The sequence below is a fragment of the Peromyscus californicus genome, unplaced genomic scaffold, assembly GCF_007827085.1.
Source record: "Peromyscus californicus insignis strain IS unplaced genomic scaffold, ASM782708v3 Scaffold_8__1_contigs__length_139910024, whole genome shotgun sequence".
NCBI classification, from domain to species: Eukaryota; Metazoa; Chordata; class Mammalia; order Rodentia; family Cricetidae; genus Peromyscus; species Peromyscus californicus.
In genome coordinates, this window is record NW_026294606.1 from 116,336,613 (window position 1) to 116,364,507 (window position 27,895).

Here is a 27,895-nt window from a genome sequence, read left to right on the forward strand (position 1 = left end):
TGTGGGTGCTGGGAACTGACCCAGTGTCCTCTTCAAGCCATCAGTCTATCCAGCCCTCTGTATGGGAGCTTTGAAGCCACATGGTCCAGCCTGGTCCCCATCCTCTCCCTCCTCAGACACGCTGTGCAGAGAAGGCAATGGAGACCAAGGAAGTAGGGAGCTGTCCGAGGTCGCTCAGCCCAGCTGGAGGTGAGAGCAAACTGCAGCCCCCTACTCCTGTGACGCGGAGTGGGCCTGGTCCATGCGGGCAGTGCCGGAGGAGGAGGCTGTGGTGCTCTGCCTTGGGAAGTAGAGGATGGTGAACCAGCCGAAGATGAAGACTCCTGAGGTGAGAAGAGGGTGTCAATGAGCCTGGAACAGGCTGACACAGAAGGGCTCCACTCCAAGAATTCAAGCACTTAATGCAAGAACTAGGTAAAAACGAGACCTAGCCCTGGAAGACAGCCAAGTAAAACCCTTAGAGGCCACAAACGTTGGCCTTGAAATAAATGGCACACACACACCTACCGCAGAAAAGGGAGAGCAAAAGAGAGGTGTTTTCAGACAGGTAAAACCAATGCCACTACACACTGGGCTCCCCTACCACCTCTCTGTGAAGGACTACTACAGGATGCGTTCCAGCTAGATGAGATGGTGAGTGTAGAAAACTAGGGTAAGCACAGGATTGCCTGGGAAGGACCAACTTGGTGTGTTTAAGGGGAATTGATAATGAAAACACTATACAACAGTAACGATATCGGGAAGTTAAAAGGTACCAAAGGCTCTGCTATGCATGGAGGAAGATGGGAATACCGAATAACTTAGACTCATCCGAGTGAAACATGCAGGCCTCAATATTAATGTAGCCCATGCAAGAGCAGTGATGTCAGCCGGGCGGTGGCGGCACACGCCTTTAATCCCAGCACTCAGGAGACAGAAGCAGGGGCATCTCTGTAAATGTGAGGCCAGCCTGGGCTACAAATCGAGTTCCAGATCAGCCAGAGCCATTACACAGAGAAACCCTGTCACAAACAAAAAAGAATAATGATGTCATCTCTAAGTTCAAGATGCCTCTCTCCCCAATTCCAAACCTCTGGGATTTTCCAAATGTGAACTAATGATTATTTATCTGGGGACTATCTCAGATGGCCCTAACGTGTGTGTGTGTGTGTGTGTGTGTGTGTGTGTGTGTCTGTCTGTCTGTCTGTGTATGTATGTATATTATTTTTTAAGATTTTTTTTGTATGTATGAGTGTTTTGCCTGCATGTATGTATTTGAACCAGATATCTGCAGAAGCCAGAAGAGGGTGTTGGATTCACTGGAACTGAAATTCCAGATGGTTGTTACTTCCCGTGTGGGTATTGGGAACTGAACCTGGGTTCTCTAGGAGGGCTCTTAGCCACTGAGCCATCTCTCCAGCCCATTATTTATTCATTTTTAGTTAACATGCAAAGAAGTAGATTTTACTGTAACATTTTTTTGTTTTTACTTTTTGTGTACGAGGTGTTTTTGCCTGCATGTAAGTGCACTTGCACGTGTGCCTAGTGCCAGAGGAGGGCACTGGATCCCCTGGACCTGGAGTAACAGATGTGAGCTGCCATGTGAGCACTGAGAACCGAACCTGGGTTCTCTGGAAGAGAAGGCAGTGCTCTTAACCACTGAGCCACCCCCCCACCCCCCGCAGGCACTAACTGTGGCATTCTCATGCATAATCTGTCTTGATTGATCGCCCTCTCCACCTCTGTCCCCCAGCTTGTACCCTTCTATCCCAGCAGTCCCTACCCACTTTCACGGGACTGTGTATTCCGTTCCTTTCTCCCCACCCTCTTCCTTCAAACCTCTTTTTCCTTTCTATGGTCCCTTTTTAGTTAATGACCTCTGCCCAGACCCTACATGCTTACATGTATAAACCCTAAAGCTAGGGCCTCATGTGAGAGCGTCTGTGGTGTTTGATTTCTACCCCAGTCCATACGGTGCCTGTGAGGATTAGAGGCTGCTTAGCTAAAGGCACGGATCTTCACGTGGGCCGGCAGATGCCCACATGTAGCTAACAGCAGGGTAAAAATGTGGTGTGTCTCCCCTTCGCCGCCTTAAACAGGGTCAGACTGGCTTCAGCTGTGTACACAGACATGCTGAACATTTAAGGAGTGTTTGTCTAAAGCGGTGAGTTCCCGTCAAGGCTGGTGTGAGCAGTAGATTATTAACCAGCAGCTTTTGCAGGGTCCTTCCACGGAGCACGGCAGCATGCTGGCCATCTACAGTCACTGCTTGACATATGAAGACCTAACACACCCCACCTTGCCTTTCTGACCTGTCCTTTTTCTGAGTCTTCCTGGCCTGTGGTCACCTTGGATTCCTGGAACAGCGGGTCTAACACCTGAATATGTTTTGACAAAAGTTGGAGCTCCCCCAAGGCGGGAGCCTCTTTCTTATTGCAGACAGTCCCCCATATAACTGTCCTAAGAAATGATTAATGAGACCTGGCTGCCCTGTCTTTTGTTCCCGCCCTCTGTAATGCCAAGACGGGCATCACCCTGGAGTCAGGGCAGAAGACGCTTTTCTTCTGCTCCTCCTGGATAGCTATTCTCAGTGAACCCCTTTTCTGTTTCAGCTGGTGGACTGGGCCAAGTGGCTCTGTGTGGAAGGAAGCCAGGCCTCTGGCTTAGGACTCTGGTAATATACCAGTGTATTGAAGGCCTCCTGGGTCCCACACATGCTCGTAGTCATCATGAAAACTGGGGTGAGGAAGGGACAAGTTCCGACTTGGGGATGAAAGAGAATCAGAAGCACTGGATGTCTGGTGGGATGGAGGGCAATGGTTAACATTGATTGTCACCTTGACAGGATCTATAATCGTCTATGAGACAAGCTTCCAGGCATGTCTGTGAGGGAGTTCCTAGGTCAGGTTAATCCAGAAGACCCACCCTAAAAGTAGGGGCACCATTCCAAGAACCTGGAGGTCTAGTGACAGAGGTCAGTGGGTGAAGGCAGTTGCCAGAAAACCCAACAAAGTGAGCTCAACGTCTGGGGCCCACATGGTGGAAGAGAACCGACTTCCACGGGCTGTCCTCTGACCTCCACGTGCATGCATACAAACACAAATAAATCAACATCATTTTAAAAATTAAAAAGAGAGAGCTGAGTGCCAGCACCTGTCTGTCTCTCCATCTCCTGATGCAGGTATGATGTGACCAGATGCGTCATGCCTTGACAGTGGACGGCACTCTTGAAATATGAGCCAAGATAAGGCCTGTGTTAAGTTGCTTTGGTTGGATACTTTTGCAGCAATTAAAAAAATACATTTAACACATTAAAATCTTCTTTAGGATTCTATGTCATGTCACATCAAATCACATGACCCTGCCTTCCTGGTTAGAACTGGTTAGAACCAGAGATGGCCATCGGACTCAGAGTGCAGAGGCTTGAAGCAACCATGTTAGGCAGCCATTTTGGAAAGCAGAGAGAGACCGAGTTGCCAAAGGCTGAACAGGAGACAACACTCAGCTCCAGATCAGAAGGTGGGTGTTAGAATTCCTAGCCACTCCCCGAGCTGCATGACCGCACATGTGCTGTCCAGCAGCCAGGCAAGGTGCTTTGCCATCCCAGGGCCTTAGGTCCTACGTAATCCATGCACAATGTGATCACATAATCTATGCACATCTGTGGCATAGCTACATAAGCCCGTACGCACGTGTGTGTGTGTGTGTGTGTGTGTGTGTGTGTGTGTGTGTGTGTGTTACCTATAAAAGCGGGTTCCACTTAATCCTCTCCCCTCTTCCTGCACAGTCATTCCATAGGCCTAAGTACACCCCTTCTGTTCCCTTCCCTTAATAAACTCTTATAGTGGGTTTTGTTGTACCTTGTGGCTTTTCTCAAATGGTAAATAATGTCACTTAACGCTATTTGATGAATAACACTGCGCCGCTTAATAAATGACAGTGGGGATATCTGCTTTGATTTATGTGGCTTTTCCTGATCCTGGTCCCTGTGACACCAGCCACCCTTGCTGGCCTGGATTCCACAAGAGTCTCAGATATCTAAAGTTAGTACCTTTGACTTGAACTAGCTTCTGTGGAACCCTGTGTCCTGAAAAGTGCCCTCCCTGACCCCCAGGCCCCCCTGGAGCTGATGAGACAACCTGTGGCCCTCTCTGGAGCCTCACCTTGCAGCGAGTTGAAGAGGGCGAAGATGTAGATGGTGGACAAGCCCAGGGGGGTGAGAACAGCCAGCCCCCAGGTCATGCCCACCAGGCTTGAGAGGCCCAGAACAGTGAAGACCGACTTCCAGGTCTGCCCCTGTTCTTTGCCCGCTGTGGCACTGGGCAGAGTGAAGATCTTCCAGGCCACCAGAGCCAGCACCATACCTCCAAAGAGGAAGCTGACAAGGAAGTAGGCGTGGACAGTAGCATAAAGGGCGGGCTCTTTCTGGAACCAGCACCTGGAGGAGAGGGATAGCCACAGGGGCTGGGGAGGAAACCCCTGACCACTGAGCCACAGGAAGCTTCCCTGGCTGGTCCTCAGTGCCCAAGAAGATTGCCACACCACCCCACCTCACTGCCCCCTGGCTTTCCTGGGCCTCCTTCCTCACTTTACTTTCTGACTCCAGACTTCCATTTACCCCCTGTGCCACAGGCCAACTGCATCTGACTACCCTTAACATCGCTGTTCTCCTCCTGAGGCCTCCTTCCCTCCTTCTCTCCCTCTCGTGAAACCAAAGACCTCCATACCCTCTGCTCCCCACAGCCCCACTCACAGCTCCAGCGAGGTGCGGTTCTCCTGGTCTCGAATAGTGTAAACACCGTAACTGTTGCTACTCCCAACTCCAATAACCACAAGGGCAGGAAGGCCTGGGACGAGGGGAGGAAGTGGGCGTCACCAGTGTTCCCTTGGGCGAGCTCATCTCCAGTTCCTGCAGCCAGCCATCCCTCAAGCTCTGGACTTCTCTAGGCTCTTCCCTCTCAACCCTCCAACCTCCCTCCTACCCCTCCAGCCTGTGCCTACCCCAGCCCAGCAGGCTCAGCTTCAGGAAATAGTGTCCAAAGTAAGTATTGAAGACCCTGATGGCCATCAGGTAGAGGTGGAAGGCCTCCAGGCCCATCCAGGTGAAGACACTCAGCAGGAAGTAGTGGAGGATGGCAGCTCGGAACCAGCAGGAAGCTGGAGGGCCTTGAGAGCTGCTCCCCACGCTGATCAAGAAGGTAAGATTCAGGAGAAACAGGCTGCTGCTCAGAGCCATGTGGATCTTAGGGGCATCTTCAGACTTGAACCTCTGCAGAGAGAGCCTGGGGGAGAAGGGCCAGGGAGCAGCCCCAGGGAGTCACAGCTTGCATGGGGTGCCCAGGTCGGTCTATCTCCCTGCCACAGTTCCATGCCACAGTCCGCTGCTCTCATCCTCATGGCCGGCTCCTGTCCGACCATCAGTTCCCACCTTGGCCAGTGGTTAGCGTGAAAGCACTCAGATTCAAATCCGTGAGCTCTTTCATGGCTCTCTGTGGGCTCTGGGTCCTGCCAACCTCACCCTTGGACACATTCCTTGGCTAAACCGTGGAACTTGTGACAACGACGGAGTTTGTGTTCTCATGACCCCCAGGCTTGACCATGCAGGTATTTCCCAGCAGCACAGTGAAATTCTCTGCCACCCCTTGCCGCGGGGAGTCCACCCATGCTGGGCCTCAGGGCCCGGCACAGGGGCAGAGGGGCTGTGGGTATGTTAGTTGGGGGAATGGCTGGGGATATGGGCAAATGGATGAGGCCCAGAATGTAGCCGTGAGAGGGGTTCAGAGAGGACCAGAGACTTGCTCGGGGTCCCGGAGTCTCTACCCAGTGCTCCCTGCTTCTCTGTGGGGCTTCTCTCCACACTGAATTGCTAGCAAATGAAGTCCCGAAGGGCTTCCACTCAAGAGATAGAGCCTAGAGTTTCCTGGAGTGGAGATAAGAGGCAAGGTCTTCCTGCGCTGCTAGGCTCCAGTGCTGGGAGCTGGCAACAGTTTCTTTTAGCACTCCAAGCTCAGCTCAAGGACCCAGCAGCATGGCTAGCTGGCAAGGTGCAGTCAGTTCACTGAGGATGGGAACGGGGCTGGGGACTGTGTTCTGTGCCAATGCTTGGAGGGGTGGGGAGGGGAGGGATGGCATGGGTGCAGCTCACAGGGGCTGGAGCCCAGGACTGCTTGGTGACTGAGGCACGGGGGCACATGAGAAGAACAATGGGAATCCCTGGACTGGAAAGACAGGAAGCCCAAAGGATGCTCCAGGTGGGTTCCAGTGAACCTGGGCTCCAGGAGCTGGAGTGAGGGAAGGCTGGGGCAGGGGCTTATCCCACAGACGCCTTCAAGTCAGCAGGTATGAGGGGTTACTGACCAGAGCCTGGCTCAGGAAAGCTAAGTGCCAGTGCTCTGTGTCCCTTGTGTCTGTCCTGTGCCTGTTCCTTGCAGAGAAGCTCGCGTGTCCCTGAAGGGGCACCCTTCCCCACCCTCAGCCACAAGGAACTGAAGAAGGTGGTGGCTAGTCCCTTGTCATTTAAATCCAAGAGGAGCCAAATGGCTCGGCCGGCCTGTGTATTCTACCTTGTGACCACGGTGGTCCAATCAGTCATTGGCCTGTGATCAAAGTCAGACCCTAAAGCAACTGGGTATTCATGAGCTAAACATGTACACACATAGAACACCCAGCATCCCAGGAGTGTGACTCCTAGAACCCTGTGCCCACAAGGACCACATGTCTGGCTAACGTTCAGCCTTCTGTTGCAACTATGGACACTCTGAACACTGGGCCATGTAGTTTCATTTAGACAGAGCCTTGAAAATCATATCCCCATTCCTGTGTGGATGTGGGCACACAAACACACATGAACACCCTCACGTGCACACACATACATGCATGCATGCACACACACACACACATGCATGCACACACACACATGCATGCACACATAGATGATGTCTAAAGCAATGGAAGTGAAGGAGTCTTGAGACTTCTTAGCCATGCTCGGCCACTGACAACTTCCTGGCTTTGATAATACTCTACAGTTACCTATGACATGATACTTGGGGAAGTTCCAGGAAGGAACCACAGTCTGTCTGTGCTATTTCTGCAGTTTCCAGTTAGTCTATAGTTATTTCAAAATGTTTGTTTTTGAAGACCTTGATTCTAGAGCTTCATCTTTGCTTGACTGTCTAAGGAACAGTCCTTGAGGAAAGGGTGAAATTAGCATCCTGACAAGGGAGAGAAAAAAATCTGTGAAAGGTAGGGACCAACCCTGGGTGGGAGCCCCTAGTTCTAGCCCTGCGTGGAGGCCACACACTGTGAGTTTCCTAGTTCCATGAGTCACTCGTGCCCTGTGTTGGCCAATCTGAGTTGAGTTTCTCCCACTCTCAACCTCAGGCTCTAGCCCCACCTTGTCCGGAGCGGACTAAGGACCAGAGAAGACAGCTGAGGCCACAGGACAAAGACACTCTATCCCCTTCCTGCACCTCCCTGAGGGCAGGAGTGGGGGTGGGGTCACTCACCTGAGGGCGACATAGAGAACGATGGTGAAGGCCAGGAAGACCATGGAGACTCCACAGCCTGCTTGGGAGATGTGAGTGAGAGTCTGTGCTGTGGCCAGGTCCAAGATCGGCCTCTGTAAATGACCCCAAGTCCGAATCACACCACTGAGAGGCCAGGCTCGCACGTCTCCCAAACCCCAGTCAGCCAGGAAGCCTCTCCCAGGACAGAGGCTGGACCTCTGGCATCAGGATGGCGTGGGCTGTTACCAGCAGTAAGGCGAAGAAGGTCAAGTGGTCGCAGCGGCACACGGTCCTCTCATCCCCGGGCTCTGTGGAGCAGCCTTGGGTATCCCAGTTTCCTGTGGGCCACAGAAAGGTAAGGGCAGAGGAGGGGGAGGGGAAGAGGGAAGGGAGGGCCTGCCTCTCCCCGCACCTCCAGCCCTATGGAAAGTTTCTCGTTCTAGAAAAGTCTTCCAGACCTACCTCTAGCCACATCCCAGAATACACAAGTGAGGATCATATTCTGAAACCAGAGAGCGCATGTCAGGAGAGGAAGGAGGAAGGAAGGCAGGGAGGAGACAGGTCATTCCCAGGGGCCTGCATGTGCCTTACGAGGAAGGGTAGGCTGCATGGGAAGATTGGCTGCATCCCCGGGAGCTGATGCTCCCTGGACCGTTGCTGTGCACGTGGGAGACACAACATACATGGCATGAAAGGGCTTGCCTGTCTGTGCACGCACGCCTTCAGGATCGTTGCCTGGCGGGTGTGGAAAGCATGCACACAGATGCACTCTCCAGGTCCTCATACATTTATGAACATGGAGGTGGGAGGGTGCGGGGGCATGCGTGTTCACACATGCAGGGCAGACTGTGCATGACCCTGATGGTTTCTTCTGGGTACAGGGCATAAGGTCCCACGCATGGCTTCTCAGAGCTCATGCACTGTGTGCCCCGCAGTAACTGCCAGGCCTGGGCAGAAGACTCACAGGTGGTTGGTGCTGGTGGGAAAAGGTGATCTCCACCGGCTCCGGCAGTCCAGTGGCATGCATCTGGCCCACACTCAAGCCCACCATGCGGCTGTTCAACACGCTGCCGCCATTGTCCTGGAGGAGCTTGGGGCCCTGGGAGGGATTGACAGGAGGCTAGGCTGTAGGATGGGCTGACTTTACCTGCCCTAGATAGGGGTCTAGGGAACTCTAGGACACCCCCTCATCTGGAGTCAAAGTCTGAGACGAGAGATCCAGGGACTCAGGTGCATAGGCAGCCTTCTTCCTGATGCTCCCTATAACATGCTGGGCTAGGCTGGGCTGGGCTCTAGGCTCCATAACACCTCACTGAAAGCCAAGCCCTGACATCTCTGAACTGGAAGAGCTTGAGGCTAAGATCAGCCAGGAGATGGGGTAAATGCAGTGAATGCCTCCAGGTAGGGGGATGAGTGCATCCAGACCCAAGGGTGTATATATCTAGCTTAAGTAGATGGATGCATACCTCAGGAGCACACATCTGGCATGTGTTGTCAAGGGAGAGCATGTTTGTCCATGTAGACACAGTCATATGTGAGCACACCTGATTATATGTTCTCGGGAATACAAAAGGGCATGTGTGTTCATGCATGTGCAAGGACACACAAGCGTGCATGAGCACACTTGGACTTCATACACAACAAACGGGTGCTGATGTCCAGATATCGGAATAGTCTCCAGTTCCCAGACTGTAGAAATGGCTCTTGGATGACCTGGCTGCCTTAGAAACCATCTCAGGGACCCTGACCCACTGTGTATTTAACTGCAGCTTCCTGAGCTCCCAGCATGCCTCTTACCTTGAAGACATCCCCTTCACTAATGTTCAGAATAGTTATGGCCAACCGGACAGCAGACCCGTTGCCAGGCAGGAGGGCTCCAAACAGGCTCTTGGGAAGTCGGACTCTGTCAGCGGGCTGTTCCTCACCCTGCATCATTTGCTTTGGGATCTGTAACCATGGACCCAGAAGCTCTCACCTTACCCGGAGGATTCCAGCCCCAACTCAGGTGCTGCTACCATCCCAGTTGGGAGAGAAGCTGCAGCGTGCCAGGTGAAGGGGCAGCATCTGAGGACTCTAAGTTCTGGGGGTTGGAGGTGGGGGGAGCAGAACACCTGGCTCAGTCCAGGCTCTGTTCCTCATGGGCTGGGCCCCAGTTTCCCCATCCCAGAGGCCAGCTGAGCACGACTGTGTTGGTGTGGCCGCGCTCTGCTTTTAAGTGTGGGGAGGGCCAGTGGGGATGTCCTGGAAAGAAGCAAGGGGAAGAGTGTGGAGACAAGGGACTCGTGTTTACCTTGAGTGTGAAGTCCTTCCTGCCCAACAGTGAAGTGTTATAGACACCGAGAATAGTTAGAATGTTAGAACAAACCTCCCCAGAAATCACCAGGCATCCTTTGTCTAGTCTCTGACTTCCTGGCTGCCCAGGGGCATCAGCCTGCACCCACCTCTGCTTCAGAAGGACCCAAGCTCATGGAAACAGGGAGCTAAGAGTTGGGCCTGAAGCCCCAGTTTCACATTCCTAGTCCAGATCTTGTTAAAAAGACATGTGGGTGATATCTTGAGCCATGGCATACCCTACCCAGAGAATACAGCATCATAAAAGGCTGAGGAATTTGGGTGATGAGCAACTCAGCCAGATGCCTGGTCTCTGCCCTCAACTTCATCCCTCCAGGGAGGCTGGGGACTTGCTGAGCCCTCAATGGACCAAGAATTCCTTGGATATTAATTTAGGTGTGCTTTTCCAATATGTTTTTGTTTTGTTGTTTTTGAGACAGAGTTCATCTGTATAGTCTGTGTTGGCCTGGAGCTCAGGAGCAATCCTCCTGCCTCTGCCTCCTGAGTGCTGGGAGAATGAGTATACATCATCCTGCCTGGCTTCTGATACTCTTGAAAGTGGGCAATATTCTCATCATTTACAGGTGAGAAAACTGAGGGTTGAAAAGGTAATGTGCCCACGATGGAAACGGCTGGTAAGCGCAGAGGTGGAGTTCTCTGGGCCAGTGTAAATCTAGAGCCCTCCCGCTCATTCTCCCGAGGCCAAGTGTGCCTTTACTCTGACTTCAGGTCTATACTCTGGCAGAGAGGTCAATGGGCACTTGAGGCTTGGAGGAGCCAGAGACTCATTTTCCAGATGAGCACCCAAGGCCTCTGGGAGAAAGAGGACTTTCTGAGGACATCAAGGGCAGTGGCAGGAGGGCCAGTTCAGGGATCTCCCAGCACCCTGGCTAATCCACCACCAGGTCTCACTCATTCAGTTACTTCACTGGCCCTGTTAATGAGTGACAGAGCTATGCTGACTATGACTTAGGAGGGATAATGATGTGGGATGGTCTATATGTCAAATGTGTTGCTGATTGGTCAATAAATAAATCACTGATTGGCCATTGGCTAGGCAGGAAGTATAGGCGGGACAAGGAGGAGAATAGAGCTGGGAAGTGGAAGGCTGAGGGAGAGACACTGCCAGCCGCCATCAGGACAAGGAAGATGTAAAGTACCGGTAAGCCACAAGCCATGTGGCAAGGTATAGATTAATAGAAATGGATTAATTTAAGCTGTAAGAACAGTTAACAAGAAGCCTGCCACGGCCATACAGTTTGTAACCAATATAAGTCTCGGTGTTTACTTGATCGGGTTTGAGCGGCTTGGGACTGGCGGGTGAGAGAGATTTGTCCTGACTGTGGGCCAGGCAGGAAAACTCTAGCAACAAATGGCGTCCAACGTGGTGACAAGAGTTTCCACCTAAAACCTGAGATAAAAAGATTCTAAAACGGAGCTAAAAACAGCTTCCTAATTGTCTCTCTCAAATGAGCGGCAGCTGCCGGTTTGAGCTACTGGCGGGTTGCTGGCGTGCGCGCTCGACCTGCAGTATGGCGGGAATGAGGCCTCTGCAAGTGGCACATTAAGCTACATTATGGATTTAGCCTTTGCTAATACAAAACAAAAAAAGAGGTTTCTGGGCTACACGCTGCTTGGATAAAAGCATAGACCCACAATAGCTCCCAGAGCTGGTGGTAAAACTACAGTACCGCCGCCGCCATGTTGGGAAGCTGAGGTGGGCGGAGCCAGCTGCCACAGTTGCTGCAGCTTAAAGCAATAGATTCACAATAAGACAGATTCAGATGTAATAGTTTAAAATGTGTGTAAAATATACGTAGGCTTGAAAGAGACAAAAAAAGGTGATACATACAGTATAGAAACAAATACATGGTTTTAAAAAATAAAGTCTTTAAAGAGACAGTAAAATTAATATAAAAAATAAGCCACGTAGAGATGACTATTACACAGAGAGTCTGGATTGTGTTGTCTTTGGGATTCTTAACTACAGAGAGATATTTGATTGTAAAGGAAGCTGAGTTAAACCAGTATGTATATTTTAAAGATACTTTGACTTCAAAATTTGGATGTAAGGATATGTTGCTTTGGAAAAGAGTCTCTTTTGTTTCCACAGAAAGCAAGAGGCTATGGATTTGTTCCAGATTAAGACACATCAGGTTTGACCAGCCAAGACCACCTGAAAGGTCTCCGATGACACCATGGCCCAGATGATCCAACATCCAGAACCGTTTCAAGGCAACTGGCTCAGATGATACAGCCTCACGGACTACTCCATGATCCTAAAATTTTCTTTGTTTCCCCAGAAGATACAGCGCCCCCCTCCAGCAGGAAGTAGTAAGAGAAGCTACGCCCAAATTCCCAAATATACCAAGCTGACTTTGGAGATGTGTAAAGGTTAAAACCTTCCTTTTTAAGAAAAGAAAAGGGGAAGTGATGTGGGATGGTCTATATGTCAAATGTGTTGCTGATTGGTCAATAAATAAATCACTGATTGGCCATTGGCTAGGCAGGAAGTATAGGCGGGACAAGGAGGAGAATAGAGCTGGGAAGTGGAAGGCTGAGGGAGAGACACTGCCAGCCGCCATCAGGACAAGGAAGATGTAAAGTACCGGTAAGCCACAAGCCATGTGGCAAGGTATAGATTAATAGAAATGGATTAATTTAAGCTGTAAGAACAGTTAACAAGAAGCCTGCCACGGCCATACAGTTTGTAACCAATATAAGTCTCGGTGTTTACTTGATCGGGTTTGAGCGGCTTGGGACTGGCGGGTGAGAGAGATTTGTCCTGACTGTGGGCCAGGCAGGAAAACTCTAGCAACAGGATAAGCTTTGATGGACACCAGCCACCAGGAAGCTCTTCACCTGGGAGGGCATCAGAGAGAACAGCAGGTCTTCTGAGACATCTGTGCTGATGTTCTGAATCAAGGCCTTAACAAAAGGCATGTCCACAGTCTCCATGGAATTCTCCAACAGGTAGGACTCATATTTCAGCCAGTATCTGCAAGGGGCAAGGGATCAGAGGAGGAGGAGCTTGCAGGCCAAGCCACCCACTCCTCAGGCTCTTGGGGTGACGGCTAGCCCAGAATATCAGAGACGGCTAACCCAGACTATCAGAGATGGCTAACCCAGACTACCAGAGATGGCTAACCCAGAATACCAGAGATGGCTAACCCAGAATACCAGAGATGGCTAACCCAGAATACCAGAGATGGCTAACCCAGAATACCAGAGACCCTGGATTCACAATGTGAGGAAGAAGAATGGCTTGGGAATTGATCCTGAAGGAGTCCAGCTAAAGATCCTCTGGACATCTTAATGTTTGTCTTTCAAAATGTCTTGTCTGTGCATATGTATGTGCACCATATGCATGCCTGGTGTCCTTGGAATTCAGAAAAGGGCATCAGATTTCTTGGCACTGGCATTAGGGATGGTTGTGAGCTGTGCATGCTGGGAACCAAACCTGGGTCCTTGCAAGAGCAACAAGCGCTCTTAAGTGCTGAGGCATCTCTCCAGCCCATGCTCATCTTTTAAAATAGTAAAATGTCAGATACAATCCATACACTAACCATTTCAGCATGTAGTGTTGAGTGGCATTGAGCACACTCACGGAGCTCTGAAACCATCGCTACCGTTTACCTCAGAACAGCCCCACCACCACGGAAGGGAACCGCATGCTCACTAAGCAGCTACCCTTTCCCTTCCAGCCCCTGGAAACCGCTCACCTAATTTGCTTTATGCCTCTGTAAACTGCCCCCTCTTCTTCTTTAAACAAGGTCTCATGTAGCCTAGGCTGGACTTGAACTCACTATGCATAACCTGAACTCCTGACCCTCCAGCCTCCTCCTCTAGAGTGCAGAGATTACAGCCTTTGTTAGCCACACCCATTTTACAGTGTTAACTTTTTTGCTTGCTAGATAAGCATTTTACCAACCTAGCCACATCCCACCCAAACTTTGCCTGTTTTGAATTTACAGAACATTGAAGCACACACTATGTGGTCTTCTGAGTCTGGCTTCTTACACTTAGCACATTGTTTTCCATTCATGAATTGAGATTTCAGTCCTTCTGAATGAAACACACCCATCTACTGATGAGCATATAGATGCACTTCTCCACTGATGAGCAAGCATGGATCTTTGGATATCACCATTGACGGGCACAAGGACCTTTGCATCCATCCTCTGATGTACATACAGTTCTGTGCACCCACCCACTGATGGGCATTTGAATATTTCCCACTGTGATGGACAGTGTTTGTCAACTTGGCACAAATTAGAGTCACCTGGGAAGAGGAGCTGAGAGATTGAATCCATCATATTGTCCTACAGGCATGTCTGTGGGGCATTTTCTTGATTAATGATTGATGATGTGTGCCCAGTCCACTATGATCCTGGGTTGTATTAGAAAGCAAGATGAATGAGTCATGGGGAATGAGCAGCAAGGAGCATCACTCCAGATTCTCTGCTTCAGTTCCTGCCTCTAGGTTCCTGCTTGAGTTCCTGCCTCTGACTCTCCTCGTAATGATGGACTGTGTTGTGGACATGAAAGTCAAATAAACCCTTTCTTCCCATAAGTTGCTTTGGGCTATGGTATTTATCACAGTGACAGAAAGCTGAGTAGAACACCCACCTTTCAGGTATTGTGAATAGGTCTGCTGTACAAATTCATATATGAGCATTCATGGAAGACTTATTTTAAATTCTCTGGGCATGTACACAGGAGTAGAATTGTTAGGTCATATGGTAATTCTCCATTTAGCTTCTTGAACAGCTACCAAGTGGTTTTCCACAGCAGCTGCACCATTTCACACTTGCTCCTGCAGTGTATGGAAGCTCCAGTAGTCTTGCCAACACAATGGTCTTGTTTTGTGTCCTTTTTAACTGTACCCATGGGTACAAGAGGTGTCTCATGGTAGTTTTGATTTGTATCTTTTTAATGACCCAGCGACATTGAATATCTTCTCACATGCTTTTGGCTTTGCATATCTTATTTGAATAAATCTCTTCAGGCACATTTATTGAGTGCTAATTGTATACTAAGAATTCAGCCTTTGATAACTGAGCCACAGACCAGCAAGATGCCTCAGTAGACAAAGGAGAATGTTGAGCGTGCTGATGATCTGAGTTTAATTCCTGGAACCCACATAGGTAGAAAGAGAGAACTGACTGGATAAAGTTGTCCTCTGACCTCCACAAGTGTGCAGTGAGTGACGTGTGTGACCCACTCACATAAAAACACAATAATAAATACATCTTTGGGGTTTTTTTAAAGACAGGTCTCATTATGTAGCCTTAGCTGGCCTTAAATTCATAGATACACTTGCCTCTGCCTCTCAAGTGCTAGGATTAAAGGCATGTGCCATGATACCTGGCTTAAATAAATGTGTGTGTGTGTGTGTGTGTGTGTGTGTGTGTGTGTGTGTGTGTGTGTAAGAAAGAAAACTAAGTCAGGTGGTGGTGGTGCACTCCTTTAATCCCTGCACTTGGGAGGCAGAGGGAAGCAGATCTCTGAGTTCAAGCCCAGCCTGGTCTACAGAGCAAATTCCAGGACAGCCAGGGCTACACAAAGAAACCCTGTCTCAAAAACCAAAAAAGAAAGAAAGAAAGAAAGGAAGGAAGGAAGGAGGAAAAAAAGAAAGAAAGAAAGGAAGGAAGGAGGAAAAAAGAAAGAAAGAAAAAAGAAAAGAAAGAAGGAAGGAAGGAAAGGAGGAAGGAAGGAAAGAAAACTAAACCACGTGAAAACTGCCTGGGAGCAAGCAGATGGTATTGGAGACAACACAAAGATTGTTGTCACTCACGCTACAGGGGAAGAAGGCTGCTGTCGCTCTCCGTGGTGCTGAAATTCAGAAGCGTCCCTGACCTTGGGTCTCTTTCCCTAGCCCGGGACCCTAATTGCTAGGAATGCGACCACAGCCATGTGTGCCCCACCTCTTGCTTAAAATCTTTAAAAATTACCTTTTTTGTTTTTCGTTGTGGGGCTGACACTGCATGCCACAGTTTGCTTCTGGAGATCAGAGGACAACTTGAAGGGATTTGTTCTCTCATTCTACTATGTGGGTCCTAGGATTTGAAGTCAGGTCGTCAAGCTTGTGTGTCAAGAGCCTTTACCTGCTAGGCTATTTCTCCAGCACTTCCCCCACCCAGTTTTTTTTTTTTTTTTTTTTTTTTTTGGTTTTTCGAGACAGGGTTTCTCTGTGTAGCTTTGCGCCTTTCCTGGATCTCGCTCTGTAGACCAGGCTGGCCTCGAACTCACAGAGATCCGCCTGCCTCTGCTTCCCGAGTGCTGGGATTAAAGGCGTGCACCACCACCGCCTGGCTGCCACCCAGTTTTTTAAATGTAGTCCCGGAGATCAGAACTCAGGTCCTCACGCTTGTGCACAACACACTTTACTGACTGAGTCATCTCCCCAGCCCCCATTCACTGTTCACCTTTCCAAGAAACCCTGGACAGGTGAAGGTTGAGGTAGTGATAGGAGACAAGAGAGCTAGAGAGAGATACACCCAGACTGAGGCCACAGAGACAAAAGGGAATTTTCTCTCTCTCTCTCTCTCTCTCTCTCTCTCTCTCTCTCTCTCTCTCTCTCTCTCTCCTCTCTTCCCCTCTCTCATCTCTCTTTCTCCTCTCTCTCCCTCCCCTCTCTCTATCCCCCTCTCTCCCTCCCCTCTCTCTATCCCCCTCTCTCTCCCCTCTCTCTATTCCCCCTTCTCTCCCCCCTCTCCTCTCTCTCTCTCCCTCCCCTCTCTCTTCCCCTCCCTCCCCCTCTCTTCTCTCTTTCCTCTCTCTTCTCTCCTCCCTCTCTCCCCTCTCTATTTCCCCTCTCTCTCCCTTCCCTCTCTCTTCCCCTCCCCCTCTCCTTTCTCTCTCTCTCTCCCCTCTCTCCCTCCCCCTCCTCTCTCCTCTCTCCTCTCTCTTCTCTCCTCCCTCCCCCTCTCTCTCCTCTCTCTCTCCTCTCCTTTCCTCTCTCTCTCTCTCCTCTCTCTCTCTCTCTCTCTCTCTCTCTCTCTCTCTCTCTCTCTCTCTCTCTCTCTCTGCCGTGGGGATGGAACTCGAAATCTCAGGCACGCTAGGCAAGTGCTCTACCACTATCCTACACCCCAGCCCTGTCACTGTTTTTTTTTCATAGACATAGTTATCAAGGAGAAAGGACCCTATAGAGACAACAGAAAACAGATTGCAGGATAGAAAAGTAAACCACGTAAAAATATGCAAGTATTATTGGATGGAGACAGTATAAGAAAACCATTTTATCAAAAACAGGGATGAGGGGGTAAATCCATTGAGCAACACATATTATTCTGCTTTAATTTGCCTTTAATAGTCAGAGAAGTGTTGGCTTTTGTTGGTACCAAATAAAATAGGAAATTGTACCAGTATTGAGATTTTTGTTGCCACATAAAGTGGTAAACAGTGAACTGAATATATGTTTATATATGTCTCTACCTTGTGTACTTAAAGACCTTTCTCACCTTTGCAAAATAACCCAATTCCCTGTCCTAAGGAAGATTCCCCAATGTGGTTCTCGGGTACAGTGAATTGTCATTATGATCCTTTGGTGCCGGCCCCTCCTCTCTTCTGTGAGACAGGCCCAGACTGGCCTCGAGCTCCCAGCCCCCTTCCTCCACCTCCCGAGGCTAGGATTACAGATGTGCACCACCACCAGAGCTTCCAATCATCTTGAACGTAGTGGAACGCTCCCATTCAGAAGCAGTCTCCACACCACACTCCCTCATCCAGTCTTTCTAATGGGCTAACTCCAGACATCTGCCTCTTACTAAGCTGCTTCTGATGACCTCTCCACAAGAGGACAGATAGAAACAAGCTATTTGATGGATCCCCCACCCCCACACCCTATATAGACCAGACCGTGCAGATACAATATGTTGCGGTGACCACCCTTTGTCAGAGAGTGACCTTCTGGAACTTCTGACAATGAAACCAGAAGGAGGAATGGAGGGAGGAGGAAGGGAGGAGAGAGAGGTTAAATAGCCATTTTACCGAAGAAAATCTCTAAATGGCCAATGAGCACATGCAAAGATGTTGAGGTTCATTGTTCACGGTGAAATGCCAGTGGGAACCTCGGGAGATGCTCCTCTACACTAGAGTGGCCAGAACCACATGAGGGCCTTCTGCACTGCTGACAGGAAGCAAATGGCACAGCCACTTTGGGAAACGGTTTGGCAGTCTTTTATGGAGTTCAAGATATATTCAGGATATATTCCAGCAATCCTGTTCCCCAGGCATGGATCCCCCACCACATGGCAACATATGGCCTCAGGACTTGAATTAAAATGTTCATGGGAACAATATTCAGATCAATCAAGAACTGGCACCAATTCAAATGCCCATCAATTGGCAAATGGACAACATAATGTGATATGTTTGCATGGGGTAATCAGACTAAAATAAGTACCATAAAATATGGATGAGGCTCACCGTGCTAAAGGAAGGAAGGAAGGTCCACTCAGAAGAGCTCCCTTTATACACGATGCCCGGAGGCAATCCTAAGGAGGAGGAGGAGGCTGGCGGACCTGACTGGTGGGGCAGGAGCAGCAGCAGGTTGCAGACCAGCAGAAGGGAGTAACTGCAGCGATGGCCTCACACACCTTGTAAATATTCTAATACTGAACTCGAGTGCTGAGCAGAGTGTGTGGTGGTACCCGTGGCATCCACATCAGGATACCAAACTGAGGTGGTGCATGCCTGTGACTCCAGTACTTGGGAGGTGGAGGTGGCGGGATCCCGAGTTCCAGTTCATCCTTAGCCAATTTGAAGACTGGGCTATATGAGACCCTGACTCTCCCCCCACCCACCCCTGAAAAAGAAAATAATACACCCAAATTTAAAAACAAATAAAATGTAGCATGCCAGAAGCCAGCCCTGCATAAACCAGGTGTGGTGGCACATGCCTGAAATCCCCATACTTTAGAGATAGAGGCAAGATTCTCAGAAGGGCGAGGTCGTCTTTAGTTACATGGTGAGTGTGAGGCCATCCTAGGCTAGAGACTCTATTAAGAAAGTGTGAAGGTGTGGTGGAGGGAAGGAGAGAGAGAGAGAGAGAGAGAGAGAGAGAGAGAGAGAGAGAACTCACAATGGCACAGGCATGCTGATAACAGGGAAATGATGTGTCACTTGAGAACAGATAAAGTTTAAAAAGCCCTGGGCCATAGAAGGGTGACCACAGCAGCACTGTTGTTATCGGTGTGTTGCCTGAGAGACACGGTTTAACGGAGGAAATGTTTATTTTGGCTCACGGCCCCCGGGTGAGTGTCTTTATGGTTCCTCTGTTACAGTGAGGCAGAAAGCCATGTGATGTATGGAAGGGGCTGCTCACCTCATTGCGGCTGGGAAGCAGAGCATAACAGGAAACAGACAGGGCCAAGAGGTACTCTTTTGAAGGATGCGCCAACTCGGCCGCACCTTCCCAGCTCCACTCTCCTGCCCCCAGCAGTTCATTCCAAGTTTGAATTCGTAAATATTTTGAACCATTGGCTGACTCAGAGCCCTTACAATCTTATCTCTGAAAATGGACTCAGACACAATCAGAGGTACGGTCTGTCATCTCCTGGTGGCTCAACACAAGTTGACAATCAAGAGTCACCATCAAGGGCCGAAGAGATGGCTCAGTGGTTAAAAGCATCCATTTCTCTCAGAGAAGACCCCCATACCTGGTGGTCCACAACCATTCATAACTCCAGTTCCAAGGGATCTGATGCCCTCTTCTGATGGCCACAGGCTCTGTAAGCCCATGGTGCACATACACACATGCAGGCAAAACACTCACACACATGAAATAAAATAAATAAATCTAAAAATACATAAAAATAAATGATAAGAAAAATTAACCACCACACCACCATTACTAACATCCTTTGTGCTAGTGGGGAGGGGCCTGAGAGGCCTTCTGTGAGACTAGAAATATTTTTCAGCTTTCTGAGGGTGGGAGTTGAAGGATGTATGTATACAGTCATATGTAAACTGCACCACATTCGAGACAGGTGCCAGAAGAGGCCAAAAGAGGGTGTTGGATCCCCTACAGCAGGAGTTACAGGTGGTTGTGAGCCGCCTGGTGCAGGGAGTTGAACCTGAGTCACCCGCAAGAGCAGCAAGTGCTCTTAACTGCTAAACCATTCTCCCTAGCTCCAACATTTGTGCATTAAAATAATAATAGTTATTATTTTACTTTATATAATGTAAATGTATCTATGTTTGATGTATCTATGTTTAAGAAGCACGGCTTTGGACTTCTGCTTTATTATTATTATTATTATATAATGCCTCGGACGAGCTCACAGAGATCCGCCTGCCTCTGCCTTCTGAGTACTGGGATTAAAGGCGTGCGCCACTACCACCCGGCAACATATCTATTTTTTAAGAAGCATGGCTTTGGACTTCTGTTTCTGAATCAGGAAGAGTTGTTTATTCTCCTAAGAATGCATGGAGAAGCCAAGTCACGCAAAGATGGTGGTGGAACCCTGTCAACAGCCTATAACAGTGACGACCTCGAGGTGACATCCTGTAGAAAACCGTGAACACGAGCGAGGTTCAGCGCCTGTGGCCTCTCTTCTCCCGGGACATCTGTTCTTCCTAAGATCTTTCTACTGAGAGTTTGAGTTTCTGATGAGTAGAAGTCACTGCGGGTCACAGAACACACCTTACTGGCCACAGCAGGAATGAACTGAAAGAGCACACTAAGGGAAGGAAGCCATTCCGTCAGCAGGACAGACACATCCAGGGGACGAAAGAGGCTCAGCACTGACTGTGGCAGGCCTGAGAGGAGGCCCTGCCTCAGACAGGCACAGGGGCTCTGCAGCCACAGCAGGGCGTCCGGGGATCTCAGGGGAGGTGTGTGAGGAAAGAGAAACAAACCTGAGACTTGATGGCCCTGAATAAACAGCAAGCTTTTCCTCCCAAGATTCAATTCAGGGCAACACAGTTCTCTCTCTCTCTCTCTCTCTCTCTCTCTCTCTCTCTCTCTCTCTCTCTCTCAACACTGTCTGCTGAAAAGGCACTCGCTGACTCCACCAGCCACGCAGGAAGCTGAGGAGCAGGGCAGTCTGCTCTTTTCTCACCAGATCTGTCACATCAAGTGCCTCCTCTAAGCCTTCTATACCCAACTCCCGCCTCTGACCTACTGTGTAATCATAGGCAAGTCATTTGACTGCCTGGAATCTCAGTTCTCTCATCTGAGTAATGGGTTGATAACAGGACCTACTTCAGAGCATTTTTTTTTTTTTTAGGGTCTGGATGTCCAATGTCCCCACAGGCTCCTGTGTTTGAACACTTTGACCTTCTCTGGTGGTGCTGTTTGGGAGGTTGGGTCTAGATGGCAGATCTGGAACACAGGGGATAGACCTTGAAGAATACAAGCGAGGCCTGCTTCCCATTGGCCTCTGCTTCCCTCCCAGACAAGGCGTGTATGAGTAAGTTATGCTGTAAGCCTCCACTGCCGTGGACGGAGCCTCTCCATCCACCATGTCCTCCCCACCATGGATGGACAGCACCCTTTCCTGTGAACCAGCCTTCTCCTGTAGGTTGCTCCTGCTAGGGATCTTGTTACAGAGATAAGAAAAGCAGCTGAAGACAGTGTTATGAAGATAAAAGTGTACACTCAAGGGATGGTGTAGGAACAGACCACACCTCAGTCCTCAAGGCACTTGCTCTCTCTAAGGTGTTTATCCAGCCACAGAGTGGCAACAGAGGAACCCTGGGCCTCACGGTGTCTAATAAGCTGCCAGAGTATAGCCAGCGGGTCTGGGAGCATTTTCAGGCCACTAAAGAAGGAATGTCAACGGAACACGGTCTTAATAGCCAGCCTTGGGCAAAGGTTTTCATTCGTCCCTTCAACAACCATTTCCTGAGTCCTGGCTGTAAGCTGGGCCCTTTTGTGGCATTCTGGTGGTGAGTTTTGGGTCCTTTTGCCTAGAGCCAGAGCAGAGTGGAGAGGCCGCTACCATGGCAGTGACCACAGCAGAGACAGCCCCTGAAGGCTTTCTCTCCCCTTGCCCTGCCCCCTCTAACCAGCCTCTTTGTCTCATGAAGCCAACCTCGGGCCTGCCTGGGCCATCTTCGCTGAGCAGCTCCACGGTGCCTGAAGAATTACATCCTATCACGTCTCACCTCCACCCATGTCACCACCCCTGGATCCCGCCCTGAAGTCCAAGCAATCAGCCTAGAGTGCAAAGTTGACCAAACCCTTCTTAACTTCAGACATGCCACGTCCCTGTTTTCCATAACGGTCTCGTTAACACGGTCTGTCACACCTGACTTGCCGCTTGTGTTTCCAGTTCTGTCCTCTGCCTGTCCCACCTTGACACGGTCCCCTCTGTCCCCTGCACTTCTTTGTGCCCTCACGATTCAAACATTGTAGGCCTCCCCTGTACCATGAAGTTAAGCAGCCATATCACACACCCTATGGGTCCACTGGAAAACTCTTCCGGGCTCCTCAAAGCCCTTTCCCAGGCTGCCTCCTGGAGAAGGTCTGGGCAGACTTCCTCTTCTGTGCTAAGCAGGCTCCTTGGCCACACTCTGGAGTTATCACTGTGTGCGTCCCTTTGTCCCTCCACTGCTCCCAAGGCAGAGATAGGATGATTCGTCTCTGCAGCCCCTAGTCCGGTGGTTCGCAACCTTCCCAAAGCTGCCACCCTTGAATACAGTTCCTCATGTTGTGGTGACCCATGGTGACCCCCCCCTCCAACCATTATTTTTATTGCGACTTCATAACTGTAATTTTGATGCTGTTGTGAATTGTAATGTAAATATCTGTGTTTTCCGATGGTCTTAGACCACTCATGTGAAAGGGTCATCCAACCCCCAAAGGGTTCATGGCCCCCAGGTTGAGAACCGCTGCCATACTCAGTAGGGACTCTGATTGCCAGGGTGGGGCCAGGCCAGGGAGAACATGAAGGGGTGGAGAAGGCGCAGCTTGTTCTAGGGCCCTGGGGACCGACGGCCTTATGGTCTCCCAGCAGACCACTCCTCCCATTCCTCCCAGACTCCTCTCTCCTCACCTCTGCAGGTTCCCCACATCACAGGGGCTGTCCGCCGACCCCTTGCACATGGTGAAGCATGCAGCGATGTCATTCAAATCGAAGTTGCCATACTGGCGGTCCTCCTTGAGTTGGCAGGGCTTCCTTGGTTCTTCAGTGGGCTTCTCATCTAACGGAGGAAGCAGAGGGAGACAAGGCAGGTAGCCGAGGGCCAGGGGACTAGGAGACGTGGTCGCTGCATCTGTCATCCCTGTCATCTGGTTGGCTGACCTCCAGCAAGCTCCACCCTCCCCAGTCCCCGAGTTCCCAAGGGAAAGAGTCGCCCCTACCTCACAGGGCTGCTGGGGGTGACTTGGGGGAAAGCATGGCATGCGAGTCTCTAGACAAAGGCCTTGCATGGTGCATGATAGTGTGCAATACAAGGCTTTCTCCATCAGTCGCTCTCGAACCGCCTCCTCCACAGAGCCTGCCTAGTTCCCCCCTCCCAGGCCCGGCTGCTGTGGCCAGCTCGAACGCACAGTGTTCTGGCTTGATCTTAGCCTCCCAGCTTTTCCTGGAGCGGGTAGAGGCTGCAGCAGGCTGAGGGGCGGGGGTGGGGGGTGGGCACACAGAGTGACTCCATTGGTCAGCTGGTGGACGCTGCTCCGAGACTAGACAGAGACTGGCTTCCGTGACTTCTCCTGCAGAGCCCTGAGCTGTGGCGCACAGAGGCTTCCTGTCACAGCCTAGCTGTTTGTCCTCAGGAAAATTACTCAGTCTCTCTAAGGCTTGGTCTTCTCATGCTTTCTGTTTTAGGGGATGAAAACAGATGATATACCTGGGCACATTGTCCGTCTTATGTATGCTGGACGATGATGGGGCTTTTTTTTTTTTTTTTTTTTTTTGAGACAGAATCAGTCTGTCTACATAGCTCTGGCTGTCCTGGAACTCACTATATAGACCAGGCTGGCCTCAAACTCACAAAGATCTGCCTGCCCCTCTGCTTCCCGAGTACTGGGATTAAAGGCATGCACCACCACATCTGGCTACGGTGTGACTTTTAAATTGTAAAATTGGTGTGCGTGTGTGTGTGTGTGTGTGTGTGTGTGTGTGTGTGTGTGTGTGTGCCTGTACAGGATATACTTGTCCACAATGTTGATGGCTTCCTCTACTGCTCTTCATCTTATATATTTTAGGCAGAATCTCTCAACTGAACCTGGAGCTTGTTTCAGCTAGACTGTCTGGCCAGAGAGCCCCCAAGACCCACCTGCCTCTGCTCTCCACAGCACTGCGGTTACAGATGTGTGCTGCCATACCTGACCTTCATATGGGTGCTGGGGATCCGAACGTGGGTCCTCACACTTGAGTAGCAAGCACTCTCTTACTGAGCTGTCTCTTTAGTCCCCAAAGTCAGTTTGTTTATCTCCATTTCTACTTGTGTGGGATGTATGTGGGAGTTTGCATTTTTATCTGCCCTTAAACAAAGGCAGCAGAGTTCCAACACCCAAAACAGAGCTGACAAGTGGCTCATCAGTGATGGCGAACAGCTCTGCAGTGCAAGCGCTCTCTGGGCAAGCGTGAGGACATGAGCTCGTTTGATGGAAGAGGAAAGCTGACTCCCCAGTGCTGTCCTTTAACCTCTACACACACCCCACGGGCAAGCACCCCCAATAATAAGAAAAAAATTAAATCACACACAAGGGCATAAAACAGGAAGAGGAAGTCCCTCTTCCTCCAGGTCCTCAGCCAGTTTGGGGTTTGTTCAGACTTGCAGACATTTGCCATGTCCACTCAAGCACTGGTGTGCGGGAATTTATATCAGAGATATCATGTAGCAGTGTAGCACCGCGTCCTCGGCGCTTTCTCCCTTGTTCTTTTCACTATTGGCAGATGTTCCCTCCCTCCCTCCCTCCCTCCCTCCAGCTGCCTGTGTTGTGTGTGTGTGTGTGTGTGTGTATGTGTGTGTGTCTACCTTCCATTGTCTGTATCTTTGTCAGCTTCTGCTAAGACTTCAGAAAATGCTCATATCACAGGAATCTGTGCATCAGATTTTTATCAGGGGTGTGGAGTTGGAGTGTGGCTCAGGAGAGTGTCTGCCTGCTATGTGCAGTGGAGCAATCCTAGCATCCAAGGCAGTGAGTGTGGGCAGGGATGGGGCTCACTAGGTATGCAAGTCAGCATGTGGGAAACCCTGTCTCCAAAAATAAATACAGAAACCGCTATTGCTAGGCTTTGTCAAATTTCCCTTCAGAAAACACGTTGTACGCACTCCCACTGAAGGTGGCGAGAGTCACCATTCACACACATGCTTCCAATACCTGTATTTCACTAGACCTTCCAGTCTCTGCCAGCGCAAAAGATCAAATCAGAATGACATCATTCTGTGTATTTGCTGTTCATTTCCATGTCTCTCTCTGGGAACTGTTGGTTGGATCCTTTGCACTCTTGGCTGTGAGAAGGGTCACTGCAGTCTGTTTCTTTTAGATTGGTCCACCAGGAGCTATGACAGAGCTAAGATGTGGAGTCCTGGAGGAGAGGAGGGCTGGGAACTTGCCTTTTAAATATCCTTTGCTGGTGTTTGATTATATATATATGACATTACTACTTTAAATTCAAAGGAAGCTGGTTCATTTTCAAATATTAGGACAGAAAATAAAACTCATGATAAAGGAATGGCAGAACAGAGAGTAAACAGCGTAAAACTCACTGGAGTATGTGTTATAAAAGTCAGGTCTGTAAGTGACAATGTTGTTTAAATTCGCTTCGACTTTCAGCTAGGAAGTCAAGCTATCTAAGATGCACTGAGGCTGGGTGCCGGGCTTAGATACAGAGCTAGTTAACATTTGTGTTCACACAAAATTGGAGGAGGGGTGGAAAGAAGGGGTGGAGAGGAAGAGGAAGGACCCAAAGAGGAGGAGGAAGGACCCAAAGAGGAGGAGGAAGGACCCAAAGAGGAGGAGGAAGGATCCAATGAGGAGGAGGAAGGACCCAATGAGGGAAGATAGTCAGGGTTAGGAAAGGAGGCGGTGGCCTCAGGGTGGGTGAGAACACAGCTTTCCTCCACCCTGCTGTGATTCCCACAGGGCATCTGTAGGGGTGGTTGTCTGTGCTTCACCCCTGAAGCACCAGGTAGGCAGCAGGTAATTGCTAGGTACCTGCCCCTGCCCAGGACGTGGCGGAGACGGAGACCCCTTAAGACCTGAGATGTGTATATGCTCACTCTCTTGGCTACCTCGTGATCCTGGATGCTGGATGCTGGACCACAGACCAAGTCAGAGTTCTCCAGAGAATTGAGTTGGACTGCGCCTCACCTCTCCTGGATCCCTTAATGGACCCCTTTGCTTGCTGTAAGTTTACCCAAAATAAACCTCTTTTGACTACCAGATGAACTGCATGGAATTGCCTCATTAATTTCCACTGTAGGCATCCAACGGAAGCTTAGTGTCCAACACAGAAGTACAGAGACGAGCCCTTGTGGTTTCCCAGCTTCATCCCTGTTGTATAGGCTGGCCTCGAACTCAAGTCCCTCCTTGGGAGGGCTGGAACAGCAGGTGCGTACGTCCACACTCAGGGGAGAAGACTTAAACGTGTGTCTCATGTTGTGTCCTGAGGACTTGGGAAGTCTAGCTGGGAGTTCAACAGCTGTGGGTACAGCAGGTGGGGGCAAGCTGAAGGTCAGAGGCCAGAGGTGGCCCATGTGCCCCCTATGCCCCGACCTTTGTCCCTTCGGCCCCTCCTGCACTCCCCACCAGCCTCTCCCTTCTGCAGCCACAGCCCATTCCTCTCCCTTCAGGCTCAGGGAGCCAAGAGCCTCCCTCAGGCAAGCAGCCACCACTTTTGTGCCCCCTTTGGGCACCGCGCATGCTTCTTGAGTGTGTGAGCAAAGAGTCAATGGGTAAATGGACAAGTGGCGTCTGATGCACCAGTGACCACAAGGGACAGAATCAAATGTCTGATACAAATCTGCCAACTCCTGTGTCACTCAGAGGATTGACATCACCCAGTCCCAAGCATCCCTGCCACCGCTGGATTCACATCACCGCTTGGAGAAGCCTTGTTGGCCAGCCCAGGGTTGCCTGACAGACTGCTCTGCCCCACAATGTCCTCTGGGGACGAGAAGGACAACACTGTCGCTTTCTACCCAGAGTCTCCAATAGCCCAGGCTGGCTTCAAACACACTATGTGGCTGAGGCAGAACTCAAACAACGGATCCTTCTGCCTCTACCTTCCAAGGGCAAGTATGCATCACTATACCTGTCCAGTTTTGAGCCAGGAACTGACTCTGTCCTTTACTGACTCCATCTAAAGAGGAGATTTTTTTGAACCAAGAGATGCTGATCCATGTGGCCAGTCACATGTCCACAGTGACAGACATGCAGAGAGGTGGGCACCGAGGATCCTTGTCGAAGTTGGAGCAGACAAGGAGAGGCAGGGCACTGAGACGGGAGCACCCCACCACTCCACAGAGCCACCACTCAGCAGCCGAGAAGGACACGGGGCCATCCACGGAGGTGAGGATGGTAGCTGGCTGTCCTGGGGTAGAGGCAGGACCAAGAACCCCATATTGGTGTCCGAAGCCGAAATGTGTATGACAGGAGTGGTCTGGCTCCTGTCTCCTCTCACTGATGACACTCAACAGTGCTGACAGAGATGAGGAGCCTGTGATGGATGGGCTATGGAGCACCCACCCTTCCAGGCTCAGCCTCCAGAGGCCCCAACACCTCTGCCTGGAACCCAGAGGCCAACTGAATAGCTTGTTCGGCCTGCCATGTCCTAAAACCAGGTTCTAGCCAAGTCAGGATGGATGGATACTTATCTTCCTCTCCTCCTATAGCACACGTGGAGTGACAAAGGGAACCTGAGACCCAGCATGATGGGATTTGTGAGGACGGGGATGACCCAACAGCACAGGCCAAAAGAGAAGATGAGGCGGTCACTCTGATCTCTCACTTTCCAAGCCTGTCTGAATCCCTGGGTCTTTCCCTATGCTTCCCAGGGCCCCTTTGCAGCATAGGATCTCGCAGGCTTGGCAGGAAGGTTAGAGAAACCCCGCGTGTGCTCACCTGAACCCAGCAGCAGAAAGAACAGGAGGCCCAGGCTCCTGGCTGGTGCCAT

At 50.3% G+C, this 27,895-nt stretch overlaps 1 protein-coding gene and 1 long non-coding RNA gene across 3 annotated transcripts; one reads left to right on the forward strand and one right to left on the reverse strand.

Moving 5' to 3' along the window:
* Nucleotides 1–27,895, reverse strand: Adgrg3 (adhesion G protein-coupled receptor G3). 2 transcript variants are annotated; one of them, XM_052727896.1, is made up of 12 exons: nt 27,844–27,895; nt 22,823–22,970; nt 12,678–12,813; nt 9,282–9,431; nt 8,449–8,583; nt 7,947–7,986; nt 7,731–7,822; nt 7,485–7,597; nt 4,981–5,261; nt 4,733–4,826; nt 4,143–4,417; nt 1–323 (listed from the first exon to the last, which is right to left on the reverse strand). In XM_052727896.1, the coding sequence occupies exons 1-12, from the start codon at nt 27,893–27,895 to the stop codon at nt 211–213; spliced, it is 1,629 nt and encodes a 542-aa protein (XP_052583856.1). In that variant the 3' UTR covers nt 1–210. The 2 variants fall into 2 exon arrangements, with proteins under 2 accessions (XP_052583856.1, XP_052583857.1); XM_052727897.1 differs by lacking the exons at nt 12,678–12,813; nt 22,823–22,970; nt 27,844–27,895 and having other exon boundaries at nt 7,731–7,828; nt 7,944–7,986; nt 9,282–9,513.
* Nucleotides 10,810–14,826, forward strand: LOC128103474 (uncharacterized). The gene is made up of 2 exons (XR_008215694.1): nt 10,810–12,788; nt 13,790–14,826. It is a non-coding gene; the product is annotated as an uncharacterized LOC128103474 (long non-coding RNA).

Excerpts from the sequence above, each read along its gene's own strand:
- Adgrg3 (XM_052727896.1), bottom strand. The coding sequence starts at position 27,895 with ATGGCACCAGCCAGGAGCCTGGGCCTCCTGTTCTTTCTGCTGCTGGGT. Across the intron at positions 22,971-27,843 it reads CTTTCTGCTGCTGGGTTCAG|ATGAGAAGCCCACTGAAGAA; the intron begins GTGAGCACACGC and ends TTCCTCCGTTAG. Across the intron at positions 9,432-12,677 it reads TCTCTCTGATGCCCTCCCAG|ATCCCAAAGCAAATGATGCA; the intron begins GTGAAGAGCTTC and ends CCATGGTTACAG.